This window comes from Molossus molossus, unplaced genomic scaffold (genome assembly GCF_014108415.1).
Source record: "Molossus molossus isolate mMolMol1 unplaced genomic scaffold, mMolMol1.p scaffold_m16_p_4, whole genome shotgun sequence".
Taxonomy (NCBI): Eukaryota; Metazoa; Chordata; class Mammalia; order Chiroptera; family Molossidae; genus Molossus; species Molossus molossus.
The window spans coordinates 107,282,604-107,297,365 of record NW_023425377.1 but is presented as its reverse complement, the minus strand read 5'-3'; the positions used below and the strand labels follow the sequence as shown (position 1 = coordinate 107,297,365).

Here is a 14,762-nt window from a genome sequence, read left to right as displayed (position 1 = left end):
GTACATATAAATTCTTTGTTTCATCTCCTCCATCCCCCTCACCCCCCTACCCTGAGGTTTGTCAGTCTGAATCACTCTCCTTTCTATGTCTCTGGGTCTATTTCGTTCATCAGCCTACCTTTTTCATTATATTCCACAAATAAGTTAGATCATGTAGTATTTCTCTTTTTCTGATTGGCTTATTTCACTTAGCATAATACTCTTGAGGTCTCTCCATGTTGTCTCAAAGGATAAGAGATCTTTCTTTCTTACGGCTGCATAGTATTCCATTGTGTTTATGTACCACAGCTTTTTTATCCACTCATCTATTGATGGACACTTGGGCTGCTTCCAGATCTTAGCTATTGTAAATAGTGCTGTTATGAACATAGGGGTGCATATATTACTTCTGATTAGTATTTCAGGCTTCTTAGGATATATTCCTAGAAGTGGGATCACTGGGTCAAATGGCAATTCATTTTCATTTATATATTGAGAGTGAACTCTTTGTGCACTAATGCATTACTTCCCTTTAGATAATAATATAAACTGCTTTAAATTTTTTTTTTTTAAGTTGGAGTATTTCTGCCCCTGCTCCACATTGAACATCCTTTCCTTCTTTTTTTTTTCATCCTCACACGAGCACAGTTTTTGCATTTATCTTCAGATAGAGTGGGAGGGAGAGAAGGAGGAATAGAGAGAGAGAAACATAAATATGAGAAAGACACATCGAGTGGCTGTCACCCACACGACCCCAACCAGGGCCGGGAATAAACAGCAACCAAGGTACATGCCCTTAGTGGGAACCAAACCCGGGACTCTCTGGTGTGCGAGCCAACGCTCTAACCGCTGAGGCAAACTGACCAGGTCTAAACTGCTTTTTTAAAATATATTTTTCTTTATTGATTTTAGAGAGAGAGGGAGAGATAGAAACATCCATGAGCGAGAACATTGATGGGCTGCCTCCTGCATGCCCCTCACAGGGGATCAGGTCCACAACCTGGGCATGTGCCCTGACCGGGAATGGAACCGGTGACCTCCCGGTGCATGGGTCAGCGCTCAACCACTGAGCCACACCAGCCGGGCTAAATTGCTTTTGACTCTTTATATTAAACATACCAAATCAGAATAAGAGAAAAATGGGTTAGACATAAAGAAGTTAATGAGAGCCCTGGCCAGTTTGGCTCAGCATTTAGAGTGTTGGCCCCCAGGTTCAGTTCCTGCTAAGGGCATGTACCTCGGTTGCAGTTTGTCCTAGCCCCAGTTGGGGTTGTGTGGGTGGCAACCACTCAATGTGCCTCTCTCACATTGATATTTCTCTCTCTTTCTTCTTCTATCTCTCCCTCTCTATCTGAGGATAAATGCACAAATGTCCTCAGGTGAGGATAAAAAAAAAAAAGTTAATGAGAGAATGTAAGGAAACACAATACCCCACTTCACTGCAAAATATCCTTCAATCTTTACCTTTATCGAGGTAAAAACATAAAACATATATACTATTTATGTACAGATTACATTGTTTTTTTTATCCTCACTCAAGGACATTTTTTGATATTTTGTTCAGATAGAGTGGGAAGTTGAGAGAGAGAAAGAAACATCGATGTGAAAGGGACATATCAAGTGGCTGCCACCCGCACAACCGACCAGAGCCAGGGACAAACTGCAACCAAGGTACGTGCCCTTAGCGGGAACCGAACCCGTGTCTCTCTGGACTGCAGGCCAACGCTCTAACCGCTGAGCCAAACCAGCCAGGGCCAGATTACATTTTTAACAAAACTAAAAATTAAGAGTTATATTTTATTTTAATTCCTTCTGGTTTAAACATTTTACATTAGGTATTTTATTTTAAAATACATAAAACTCAGAAAAATCTTCCTTTGACAATTCTAATTGAAATGAGATTGCTTCGCTTTCTTCGAAATGCTTAAAATAACCTTCCTTTCCCTTATGAAAGGTTTTAGGCTTTCTCAACCATATTTTAATCTTACGGATTTCCAACAATCTTCTGAAACTTATAGAGCTAATAATTTCATAAATTATCATTTAAACTGAAATATTGAGGATGTAGAAACCTCCATTCAGAAATCAAATAATTTTGTTGTATAAATGCTCATCCATGAAAATTAAATCCTATAAATGTGGGGCAAGAATGTGTATGAAATGTTTTTAGAAGAATTAGAAAATCAAGGCAATTAGATCATCTCTTTCTCATAAAAACACACAAATATACATTAAGTACCCAAAAATAAAATCAAGTAGCTACTATGTGGAATTTATAACCTAGTACGTTCATTGCCATGGTGCAGAATTTGAGCATTTTAACTCTTTAATAAATGCTGCTAATGAAAAATCATATGCCTATCTGTAGACATATTTGCACAAGTAAGAGTACTTACACTCTACCATACCAGCTTTCCTTCTCCTTCTAAATTTTGAGATCTTTACAGTTGAAAAAAAAAATACGGGAAGATGAACCAAAAGTAGAAATGTAAAACTTGCCTTCTAGGCTTATGATCATTAAAGATTGGGACAGAAATAATCATGACTACCTTATGCACCACTACTTAGCCATATGAAGCACAGGTTCTATTCCCTACCAAGAGCAGGTCTGGGTGCTCAGATTTGCAGTAATTCCAAATCAAGTGCAGCAGCAGCATTTTTTACTTGGCTTAACCCAGCACCCCCACCTCTTAACAGCCAGAGACTGCCTCCTTAAAAAATGCTGCTGAGTGGGTGCATAAACCTGTCCTGTTTGCCAACTGTGGAGGGTTCCAGCAAAGCTTGTGGGTTTGTGTAAATAAATTTTTTTCCATAACTAAGAACAGGGCAGTGGGGCTTGTTTGCATTACTGTAACCTGGCAATGGTAATCTGTATGAGAGGTATTCTTATCTTTAAATGCAAAAGTACTTAAGAAATTGGCCAGTACCTTATTGAAGTTGATTGACAACTAGTTGATTGAAGGTTTTAATATACTCTGAAAACTCTAAGGAAATCTCTAGCTGAAAATATATGGGAAATTCTATGCTAGCAAGAAAAATCCTTTAGGCCAAGTTTTAAAGAGTCCCAACAGCTGGGTTCTACAGTATGATGGAATTTCTATGGTAGAAATCGTGCAGGATTTCAAATAAACAAGACAAATATTTTTGTTTGTTTGTTTGTTTGTTTGTTTAAACAAGAAAAATCTTAATATTGTGTCATTTAAATATTTTTCAGTGAAATGTGTCTGTGTTTGATATATATAGTTTTACATTGTTTGCTATACTTTGCTTTATTTCACATTGTTTACTTTTTATTTCAATCTCTTTCTCCAGGATTCTATCCTAGTAACACTTTTTAATCACTAGAGCTACTCTTAAATATACTAATTGATTAAGTAAAGTGTCAATCTACTTCTCCTAAGTAATCATCAGAAAGGCTCTTAAAATGTAAGATATAAACAGAATAAAAGCACAGGACTAAGAATACAATGGATTTAGGACTGGATTCTAGTAAAGTTATTTTTTTAGTTTTGTGACCTTGAAGAAGTCACTAATCTTTCTGAATCTCTTTTCCCAAGGGGAATTTAAAAGGATTGAATCAAGTGATCTCTAAACTTCCTTTCAGCCATGATTCTCTAAAATATTTAAGATCTCCCTGCAAAATTTAGCTAGATACTCCAGCAAAAATTTGCCACAGCTCTTTAAGCCTGCAACAGATGGTAGACTGGACACAAAAATGTTTAGCATTCAGGCTGGCTGGCTCCAGGAAAATAACTATAATAAACACTCATCTCTCAGACTAACAATTTTGTATCATTGAAAGAGCAGCTCTAAATTTTAACTTAGTAACACCTACGAGAAAAAAAAATACTTCCCAATCAAATTAGTCAAGTAATAAATATTTATAGAAAAAGATGCAAGAAGCTAAGTTGCTTTTAATATAACCGAATGCTTCGGAAAATGATTTATATGTAACAGGTTTTTTTTTTTGTTTTTTTCATTAAAGCAAGTTTTTTGTGGAAAGGTTTTTGATAACATTCAATTTCTTTAACAGACATGGGTTATTCAGATTTTCTATTTATCCCTGCATCAGTTTTGATATTTTTTCCAAAGAATTTTTCCACTTCATCTTAGTTGTTGAATATAGTTGGATTAAAGTTATTCGTATGTTATCTTATTCTTTTACTATCTATAGGATATAGGGTAACAGCACTTCTTTCATTTTCAACATTGGTAATTTGTGTTTTATCTCTTCTTTTTTTCATTCAGTTTAGTTAGGAGCTTGTAAGTTTTCCTAATCTTTGCCAAGAACCAACTTTTAGTTTTGTTAATTCACTTTATTGCTTCTCCATTTGTATTTCATTCTTTTGGTCCTTATCTTTATAATAAATTTCACAGGCACACTTAAACAAACATATTGTACTGTTGTTGGAGATAGTCTTCTATAAATGCCAAGAAGGTCAAATTAATTGATGGTTAGTTCAAATCTTCTGTATTGTTATTTATTCTTTTCACTAATTTTCTTATCAAGTACTAAAAGAGGCATATGAAATATTTTCAGCAATATTTATGGAGTTATTTTATTCTTTAGTCCTGTTCATTTTTACTTTATGTCAAAGCTCTATTACTCAAGCATATTCTGTATATTTAACATAAATGTCGATGCAATTAAGTTTCTGTCTACCATTTTCATATTTGTTTTTACTCATTCCATATGATCCTCTTTTCCTGTCTTCTTTGGACTAACCAAACAGTTCTTGTTACCTTTTTATATTAGTAGTTGCTCTGGGAATTACAATATGCATTCTTATCACACACTGCTTAGAATTAATACCTCTACACATGAAATAAAAGAAATTTGCAAGAGTACATCTCGATTTCTTTTGTTATTATTGTCATATATATTTGCATCTCTCTAACTTAAAACTACTATAATAATGTTATAATTTTGCTTTAAATGGTCTATTTTAAAGAAATTTTAAAAATATATTTTCTTTTATATTGATCAACATATACTTTTTTCTTTTCAATTTATTTCTTTTGTAGATTTAAATTTTCATCAGATGTCATTTCCTTTCAGCATAAAGAGCTTCCTTTAACATTTGTTAAGTAAAGATTAATTTTCAATTTAAATTCTAAATTTTTTAATTTGGATGAAATGTCTATTTTCAACCTTAATGTTATAGAATAGTTTCATTAGATACAGAATTATCAGTTGATATTTTTTTTTCTTTCAGCACTTTAAATATAATTTCATTACTTTCTGGTTTTTATCATTTTTGATGGGAAGATACCCATCATTCCTAGAAATGTAACCCTCTGTACAACATATATTTTCCCTTCTAATTATTTGCAACTTTTTTTATTTGCCTTTAATTTTCAACTCTTTGACTATAATGTGTCTACCTATAGGGTTTTTTTGTTTGTTTTTATTTATTTATCCTGTTTAGAATGTGATAATCTTCTTGGATATGTAAAGATGTTTTTTATTATATTTGGAGAAAATTGAGCCATTATTTCTTCAACTACTTTTCCCCCCTCATTCTATTTTTCTCCTTCTAAAACTTCAATCCACACATGGTTGGCCACTTGATATGAATTTATACGTCAGAACTCAGGCTCTGTTCATTTTTTTCTCAATTATTGTTTTTTCTTCTAATTAGTTCCTATTGATTTATAAGTTTAATTATTTTTTCTACTGTCTTCTCCAATATGTTGTTGTTCAACCCATTCAATGAAATTTTCATATCAGATATTATAGCTCTCAGTTCTAAAATTTGACTTTTTAAAATAGCTTATATTTCTGCTCAACCAATGTGGCTCAGTTGTTTGAGCATCGTCCCATGCACCAAGAGGTCGCTGGTACGACTCCCAGTCAGGGCACATGCCCTGGGTTATGGCCTCGATCCCCAGTAGGGGGCATGCAGGAGGTGGTCAATCGATGTTTCTCTCTCATCCATGTTTCTATCTCTCTCTCCTTCTTTCTGAAATCAATAAAAACATTTTTTTTAATTTTTTTTAATTTTTTAAATAGCTTATATTTCTGTATTGGGATACTCTGTTATTATGAACATCTTTTTGAGTTCTTGAACATTTATAATAACTTTTTAAGTCCATGTCTGCTAATTCCAATAACTAGGATATCATTTTTTATGTACGTTAGATTTTCCTGTTTCTTAACAAGTTTAGCATTTTATTTATTGTATACTTAATGTGGTACATTGTGAAGACTCTGGATTCTGTTTTGTCCATGAATGAATGTTGATTTTTTTTTTTTTAATCAAAGTGGTGGCTAAATTACTGGTGTATCATCTTATAATTGTTGAAGCTTGGTTTTATGCTTTCATTAGAGTGAATCAATTTGTTTTGTCCTTAGTGTTAAGGTGAATGCCTTAGTTCTAGATAGTCTCCACTTCTTAGGTGTTGGCCTTCTAGGATTTCCATGGAAAGACTGATGTGTTTACTAAGTCTCAGTCACTAAAATTGGATATTTGTTTATTGGGTATTTAAATAACTGCATTGCATTGTCTCATTATCATATTTAGTCTAGATTCACCATGGAGTGCAATTCCATAGTACTTAAATCTTAGAGTTACATGAATTTGGGAATTCCTTTGTTTACAAAAATTAGGAAATTAATATAGTGTATATACCATATATTATATAACACTCAAGCAGGGTATGGGGCAGTGGTCTCTCATCAAACACATTCATATTCATTAGCTAATATAATTAATATTAATATGTATGCAAAACAAATATTCACATAAAGTGAGAAAGTAAAAACTTTAAATAATCATAACTACTAGTCACTTTAGGTCAGGTTTTGACCCTAAAAGTTTTGGCACAGCCTCCGGTGACATTAGTTTTAGTTTCTGGAGCTTTCTGGATTTTAGAATTGTGGACGAGAGATTATGGACCTCCTATGGCCACACATTTTGAGTAATTGAGAGGAGGACTAAAGAAGGATGTCAGGTAAGAAAAGGTAGCCTAAAAATAGATTAAATAAACCTGTATTTACTGAGGAGTTAGATCCCCAGAAGGCTGCTTTGGGCAAGCTTCGGTCTCCAAGATTTACCCTTTTGCCATTTTCATCTCCACGGCCTGACACAGTACTTGGCACCTTGGCAGTACTTAAATGTTATGTGATGAATTAATGAATGCTACTACCAGGGAATAAGAAAACACAAACTCGTCCTTTTTAGAAACCTCAGTGTTAATTTCTACAATCCTTTCTTTTCATCTCACTCTCCAATCGATCTCAGTAATTTTTCCTGAAAGTCAGTTGTCAAAGTTGCTACACAAAGTAGCAAAGCACGTTTAAGAAACCCTCAGAGCCATTGAAAGGTGCTCTACCATAGTGACTTGTAGTCCATGGTTTCTAATAAAAAAATCATGCAGTGTTGTTCAGACTGCTTTTCCCAGCTGCCACACAGTAAACGTCAGCCTGGCCCACTGAGTGATCATTAGTGCACTTGAAGAAAAGTGTTTTTCTCCTTGTCTTCGTCAAATTAATGGGAACTCGAAAGAGACATGCTAAAAACCTACACTCCGTTAATCTTAGAGATTTAAGATAAAACCAAGAGCAACTATATTCATTTATATGTTTCTGCTATCATAGAAAAAATATACCTGGGTTGTCGCTGTGGTTCTGGCTTGAAGGGTATTTTCCTTTTTTTCAATTTCTAGAGTAAGAGAAAGAAGAATGAATATAAGTAGGAAAAAAATGTCATAGTCTGCAAAATTTTAATTTTATTGATGTTCTGTTATATTATCACAGGGAGAAGGAACCTTTATAGTATAGATTATAAACCTATAATCCATTATAGTATAGATTATAAGCCTAAACAACAATAGTAATGTGTAAGTATACACAGAGGACTATGATAGCTAATCTGCCTCTAGCACCTTTTGACACCCAAAAATCAATTTCTACTGCACAATTTCAGTGCGCAAATATTCATACAAGTCTAATCCAGATGAGAATGCATTTATTTACTTACTTATTTTGCTTCTGTCTTATAAAAAAAAAGATTTAAGATAGTTTGCAAAATATACAGTACATTTGAAAAAGAAAATACTAAAATCAAGCTAAGGGGAAAATATGTATGGAACAATAATGTCAGATATTTTCTGATGTTTCTTGATATGTCTTGCAGATTTGTCTTTCAAATTCCTAGCTATCAAAGTATTAGAGACTGGATTGTGTCTCTCCAGAATTCATATGCTGGAGCCCTAATTCTAATGTGACTATGTCTGGAGTCCTTTCAGGTGGTAACTGAGGTTAAATAAGGTCATACAGGTAAGGCCATATCCAGTAAGACTGCTGGCATGATAAGAAGAGGACAAGAAGCCGGGGAGACATGTGCCCAGAGAAAAGGCCATGTGAGGACACAGAAAGCAGCCGCCATCCATTTAAGCCAAGGAGAGAGGGCTCAGGAGAAACCAACTTTGTCATCACCTTGATCTGGGACTTTCGGTCTCCAAACTATGAGAAAATTAATGTCTGTTGTATATACTACACAGGGTGAGGTATTTCATTATGGCAGGCCTGGCACACTAATACACAAAGCAATGATGAAAACATAGTCCTTCTAACATTTATAATGTCTGTAGCTGAAGCAAACGTGAGTTTTTCAAAAGAAGCTTGGTGTAATATGATGATCGGCCTCTGCAGCATCTCTTCAACAATCACACCAAAGTGTTTAATGTGGATTTTTTATATAATCCTTCAATGTCAGTCAACAGTAGAAAAAACAACTCAGGAAGATAATTCTGCAAGACCTCAGAAGAACTGGGCCATGGGTCTCCTGTCATTTAGTGTGATCCAAAGGTTAAACTGATACCTACAGGCATTGATGGGTTGCAAATCTACTTTGTAATCTGCCATGACATTTATTTTGCACAGAACAGCTTTGGAAGAAAGGTCTCAAATAAGAGGAATTTGAAGTGATCTTGCTAAATCAGTAAAACATTAATGGATTTGGGATTGTTGATGCTGTCTTCTCCCTCAGAATCTATAGGAAGTCAGTAAGAGAAAGTGTCTCAGCTATTGATATATATGGCGTGCTCATATACAAGGAAAATGCTTAGTTTTGCTTTTTAATTTTCAAATATACTTCTAACTACTATTAGACAATTAAAGCCAAAGAAGTAGCTTATATAAAATCTTAGGATATATAAAGGATTGATGTAAAGATGAAATGTGAAAGAAAACTGTGTTTGTATTGCAAAAATACTCAGAACTGAGACACAGAGTAACTGTTTTAAATATTTTAAACACATCATAAATCCTGCATTCTGTCTTAATACTGCTCTCTCAGATGCAATCTAACTTGTTTATGTTAATTTATATTTGATGGCATTTATTTTTTAAGATCAAAAAGTAACTTTTCTTCTATGATTATGTTAGAATGCAACAATAACCTTGAGAATTAGTTTACATCATCTTTCAAGTATTTGTTATTTTTAGAATTCCCTGATCGTGTGTTTTTTAAAGTAAACAATCATCCTAAAAAATAACATTATGCTTTTTTAAAATTTATGTGCAACATGTAGGTAATAAGAAAACATGGAGCAGGACTTATATTTTAAATACTGCTCTCAAGATGTTTCGCGACACATATTCCAAACTTTTGCACATAGCAATGTGCTTGGCTTGGAACTCACTTTCTTTATATGATACTATTTACACTTGCCAACTTAATTTTTTTTACTGCTTCCTTCTTGGCCAAACGAACTGACTGCATGGGCATGCTGTCCATGATGAACGGTGTCAAAGGTGAAAACTGCTGAGTGAAACAGACTCAGACAACCTTTCTGAGGACTTTTCTTACCAGGATGTTCCCTGATGTTTTTCCAGATACTGTCTTAGTCTTGCAACTCCACTGCCTTCGCAACCTCCATTGTTCTTCCTACCTGATTTAGAAACTGTTTCTCTCTCTCTCTCTCTCTCTCTCTCTCTCTCTCTCTCTCTCTCTCCTTCTTGCAAAGCCAATATCAGTTCTTTATTTAGGGTCCTTGGGTTTTTCAGGGTGTGTGTGTGTTTTGTGGGGTTTTCTTCATTCTTAGCTTTGTACATATGTATATATATATTAATCTCCAGTCCATTCTGCCTTAATGTTTTAACTCCATTCTCTCTCAACATCTTTCCTCTCAACTGCCACCTGCTTCATTAAATTTCAAGATCCTGTTCTCTCTCTGACAATTCATTTGAAGTGACACCTTCTCAATGTCTGGCTGCAGATGTAGGTCATTTATTAAACCCTCATGTCAGAATTATCAAATTTTTCACAACCTGTGTGAATTTATTCTAAACCACTTTTCAGACTCCTTACCTTCACATCTTCTTTCAAATTCCACAAATTAGCTGGTACCAAACTTCCTTTGGATAATTTACACAATATTGTTATCCCTTGAGTTTTATTTTAGAGGCAGCTACTTAATCCATCATTTTCCCTCTTCCCCTAAATCTCACAGAATTTCTTTGTTCCTTTTGATAGTTCTGCCCATTTCTTTCATAGTCCAATGATTAATTTTTTGTGCTGATTAACTTTTGACAAACTATGCAAGAAAGCTTTTCATTTTCCTGTTTTAAAAAAATGCACAATAAAGTGCACATGCAAAAGCAGAAGGCACCAAATAATCTAGGACTTTCCACAAGTCAGTATCTTTGCATATGGAATTGTAGAGCCTCGAAGAGCACACAGAGCACCTCTGGGAAGTTGTAGTAGACTCGGGAAATCCCTAGTGTCCCAGGATCCTCTCATGGACAGGAGAAGTCTCCATTTTGAACGTTGTTCTCCAGCGTGGTGTTTCCTTTACATTTCCTAAGAGATATGGCGGGATTCCAAAGCTAATAATGTTGGTCATGCTATAATGGCCACGGCCTCAAAAAGCCATTCAGATTAGGGGAGACTGAAGAAGGTGACCCAGCAAATCATAGGTTGTTCATTTACCAGTGACTAGACAGCATTTCTTTAACCTCCAAGGGAAATCAAAAGAGAATTTATTCTTTTATATGTAGGAATTTAAGCATAACATAGAAGACGATACAGTGACTGATGAGTGGAAGGGAGCTGATAGAGAAGCTTTCATCTCAATGTAAGTCCCTCTGAAGGTTGAAACCCATATTTGTAAAAAATATAAGGCTGCTGTTTTCAGGAATATGTTCATAGTAACAAATCACAGCATAATACCATAATAAATCCTACAACCAAAATGAAAGATATTTTAAATGCATGGCTGAGCTGATGGGAAAGTAATATAATTCCTTTCAGGGTAAAAACAACAAGAAATGTTCAATATACTATGGTATGAGTTTCGAAGCCCGCCTTTGCCTTGGGGATTTCACAGTAATTCCGGACAACCTGGAGCCTGAGCTTTAATGAACTGCATGCCCTAAGGCTTGGGGACATACACTGGGACCCAGAATATGAAGGAATGTCAGAGTTGAGAACACTCTCATAAAACCTAGGTACCAGAAGTGCAATATCCTTAGAGTATAAACCAGAATTTTAAGTTTTCCCTGGAAAGAGGAGAAAGAGAATGAGATAGCATGAAACCATGTCTATCATAACCTTTGTTTTGGGTGGAGAGGGAAAAAAACAATTCCACCACTACCATTACCTTTTGGTGACAAGACCTCATTCACATGGACTTGGAGCCTCAATTCATAATAACTGCAATGATCCACAACCTCCTCACCAAAAGAGAGGCAAAAATTAAAATAAAGTGGTTCCAGGTTAGTAGTGCCACGGAGTACCTGGCAAAAGCAATTGTCAATCATTTTTAGAAGAAGAATTCACAATAAAATACCAAGAAAAATAAGATCATCATCAGAGAAGTCATTAAACATGAGAAAATGAGCAGTCAAGAAGTCAGAAGAAATAACTGAACATTCAGAACCTCAAAGATGCAATACTGAATTAAGATATACAGAATGTAAAATGTGTTAGTCATTTCTATGTGTTTAGAAAATATATTTAAAAAAACAAAAATTATCAAACTTGATTAAGCTTATTCGGAAAGTAACAACTAGATATATTAAAAATTATTCACTGGAAACTCAATGAATAGCAAAAGAATAATAATAAATAAGACATACAAATAAAAAAGAGAACCAATAATCAGAAAGATAAATCGGGGGTCTAAAATGACCCAGGATGCAGCAATGAGAGATAAAGAGATGACAAATATAAAAAAGAGGGCAAAAAAGAATGGCAATTGAATGCAAGACTTGCATATGTCTAAGTCGAGTTTTATAAAATGTTTTTATTAGAATTTATAGAGAAAAAAAATGAAAGATAGCATTTGCAGAGATTCTTTTCAGAATTCTGAAAAACACTGATTTTCATATTTAGGAAGGCCAAAGAAAACAAAACAGAATATATAAAGACAAAACCATAGTGTATATCTCATAATAAAACAGCAGAAAAATAGTGAAAAGAAATCCTTAGAAGTAGAGAGAGAATGGAGACAAATTATTTACAAAGGGAAAACAAGTGGACAAACATCTGATTTTTCAACAGTAACAGTGGCAGCCAGAAAGAAAAAAAAAAGACAAATTCTAAATGCTGAGAAAGTATGGTTAAAATGGAGGGAAAATACACTGCAAATTGAAGTTTTCTGAGCCTTATGTCTAAAAGATAGATGTAGCTCAAGAGGAAAATCATCCTATAGGCCTGTGATAGTAGTTATAATGGCAGGTAAAAAAAAAAAAACTAACTAAAAAAAGGATAAGTTGTAGTAAAACTAAACAAACAACATACTAAACAAAATAATTTTGTCTAATTTGTGAGGTTAAAAAAATAAAACTAAACTCTAGTAGTTAAAGCAATCTAAGATTTTTGTATGATGTAGAAAGAGGGTAAAGATACTTTAAGTTAAATGTATATATTAAAATCTACAGCTTCACCACTTGTAAAAATAAAAAGAACAAAATTGTCAAACTAATATAAGGAAAACTAGTACAATGCCAAACTAGTACTAGGAAAAATGGAACAAGAAGGGAAAATATGTCAATCAATTTCCAAAAACACAACAAAGGAGAAAAAAAAAAAAAATGAACAAATAGCACAAAATAAAAGGGGCAGAATTGCATCTAAATACAATTTTTTTAAAAATCCTCACCTGAGAATGTTTCTATTGATTTTTATTTTATTTATTTTTTAATCCTCACCCTAGGAAACTTTTCCATTTATTTTCAGATGGAGTGGGAGGGGGAGAGAGAGAAAGAAACATCAACATGAGAGGGACACACTGACTGGTTGCCTCCCGCACAACCCCAACCAGGACCAGGACAAATGCAACCGAGGTGTGTGCACTTGACCAAAATCAAACCTGCAACCTTTCTGTGCATGGGACAACACTCTGACCAAGTCACACCAGCCAGAGCTCTAAATACATTTTTTGTAACACAAATGTGTGATGTTCATAAAGAAGAAATAATGGTGGCCTAGAAATATGTGAAAAAAAATCTCAGCCTTTTTTGTCATTAGGAAAATGCAAATTAAAATCACAAAGTTAGCAAATGCCCACCAAGTTAGCAAAAGTAAAAATGTTGACCAATTAAGTATTGCCAATTATATGAAGTAATGAGGACTCTCATAACTGCTGCTGGGCATATAAAACTGTTTGCTATTGGCTGGTAAAACTGAACATATGCCCAGTGGCCAGCACATCCATCTACTCCAGACAGCTGGCTGCTAGAGGCAATCAATTATTTAGGTAGTTCAATAATCAGTTATTGAACTCCCTTTGCTCTGGCCCTGCCCACCTGCCTCCAGTCCTGACACGATCAATATCCTGGGATCTATATAACCCATGCAACAGGATGTAGGCTCATAAAGATGCTGGAAATTCTTCCCTTAGAGGAACTCGTATACCTATATTTCAGGAGGTATATAAAAGAATGCAGCAGAATTGTTCATAAAAAGAAATAGCTAAAAAGAAAAACCAAATATCTCCGAGTAAATAGGTAAGTAAGTTGTAGTGCAATAAATCAATGGGACGTTGTGCATCACTATAAATGAATGAAATGCATGGGCCACATCGATATGTATGAAGATTGATAGATCTCAAAAACACATTGTTGAGCAAAAATGGAGAGAAGACACTATGATTCCACATACATAAAGTAAAAAACAAGAAAATGTAAACAAAATACTAATTAAGGATATGTGTGTGTATGTCTTGAAATTAAAGCAAAGAAACCAAGTTAGGAAAATTGATTTCCTCAGGATATGAAGGGAAGGAAAAGACACAACAAAATTCCATTTCTTAATCTTTTGTATCGTTATTATTCTTTAAAATGTTGGTATATAGATAGATGTATATATGTGAAATATACTGTTTTGTGTAATCAATATATAAAAAATAGAATTTAAAAAATAATATGGTAGAAAAATTTCTTGAGCTTAAGATGAGTGTCTCTCCACTCGAGAAAGAGAAGAATGACAATATCTTGGGAACCTACGGGTTTCCCGTGTATATCACAACCTCACAGAAGGTAACATGACTCCAAATGTCTCCTGTGGTTTATGTGTGTTCTTGGAAACTCTAAAGTGCAAAAATGCCAAGCAATGGAACAGATACTGTAGGCATAAAGTTTTAAACTGTATGAATCTGTAAATACATGTGGCTCATATTTTGCATTAGCTAGAATTACAATTTGAGGAAAGGAGTTTCTGTTTACAACTTGGGGAAACTTGAATATGGGTGTGTCCTTATTGATGTTGGAGTTAATGCTCAAGTATACATAAGGTACTTATTTTATTTTGAACATTTTGGATTTAAGGTAACTT

The 14,762-nt window shown here is 34.3% G+C and overlaps 1 protein-coding gene across 1 annotated transcript in view; it reads right to left on the bottom strand.

Annotated features, from left to right (window-relative positions):
- The window catches only part of IQCM (IQ motif containing M), a 231,407-nt gene that overhangs the window by 99,590 nt on the left and 117,055 nt on the right, over nt 1-14,762 (bottom strand). The window contains exon 7 of the mRNA XM_036282282.1: nt 7,591-7,643. Within this exon, the coding sequence (XP_036138175.1) occupies nt 7,591-7,643 (53 nt within the window). The remainder of the gene's footprint in view (nt 1-7,590; nt 7,644-14,762) is intronic.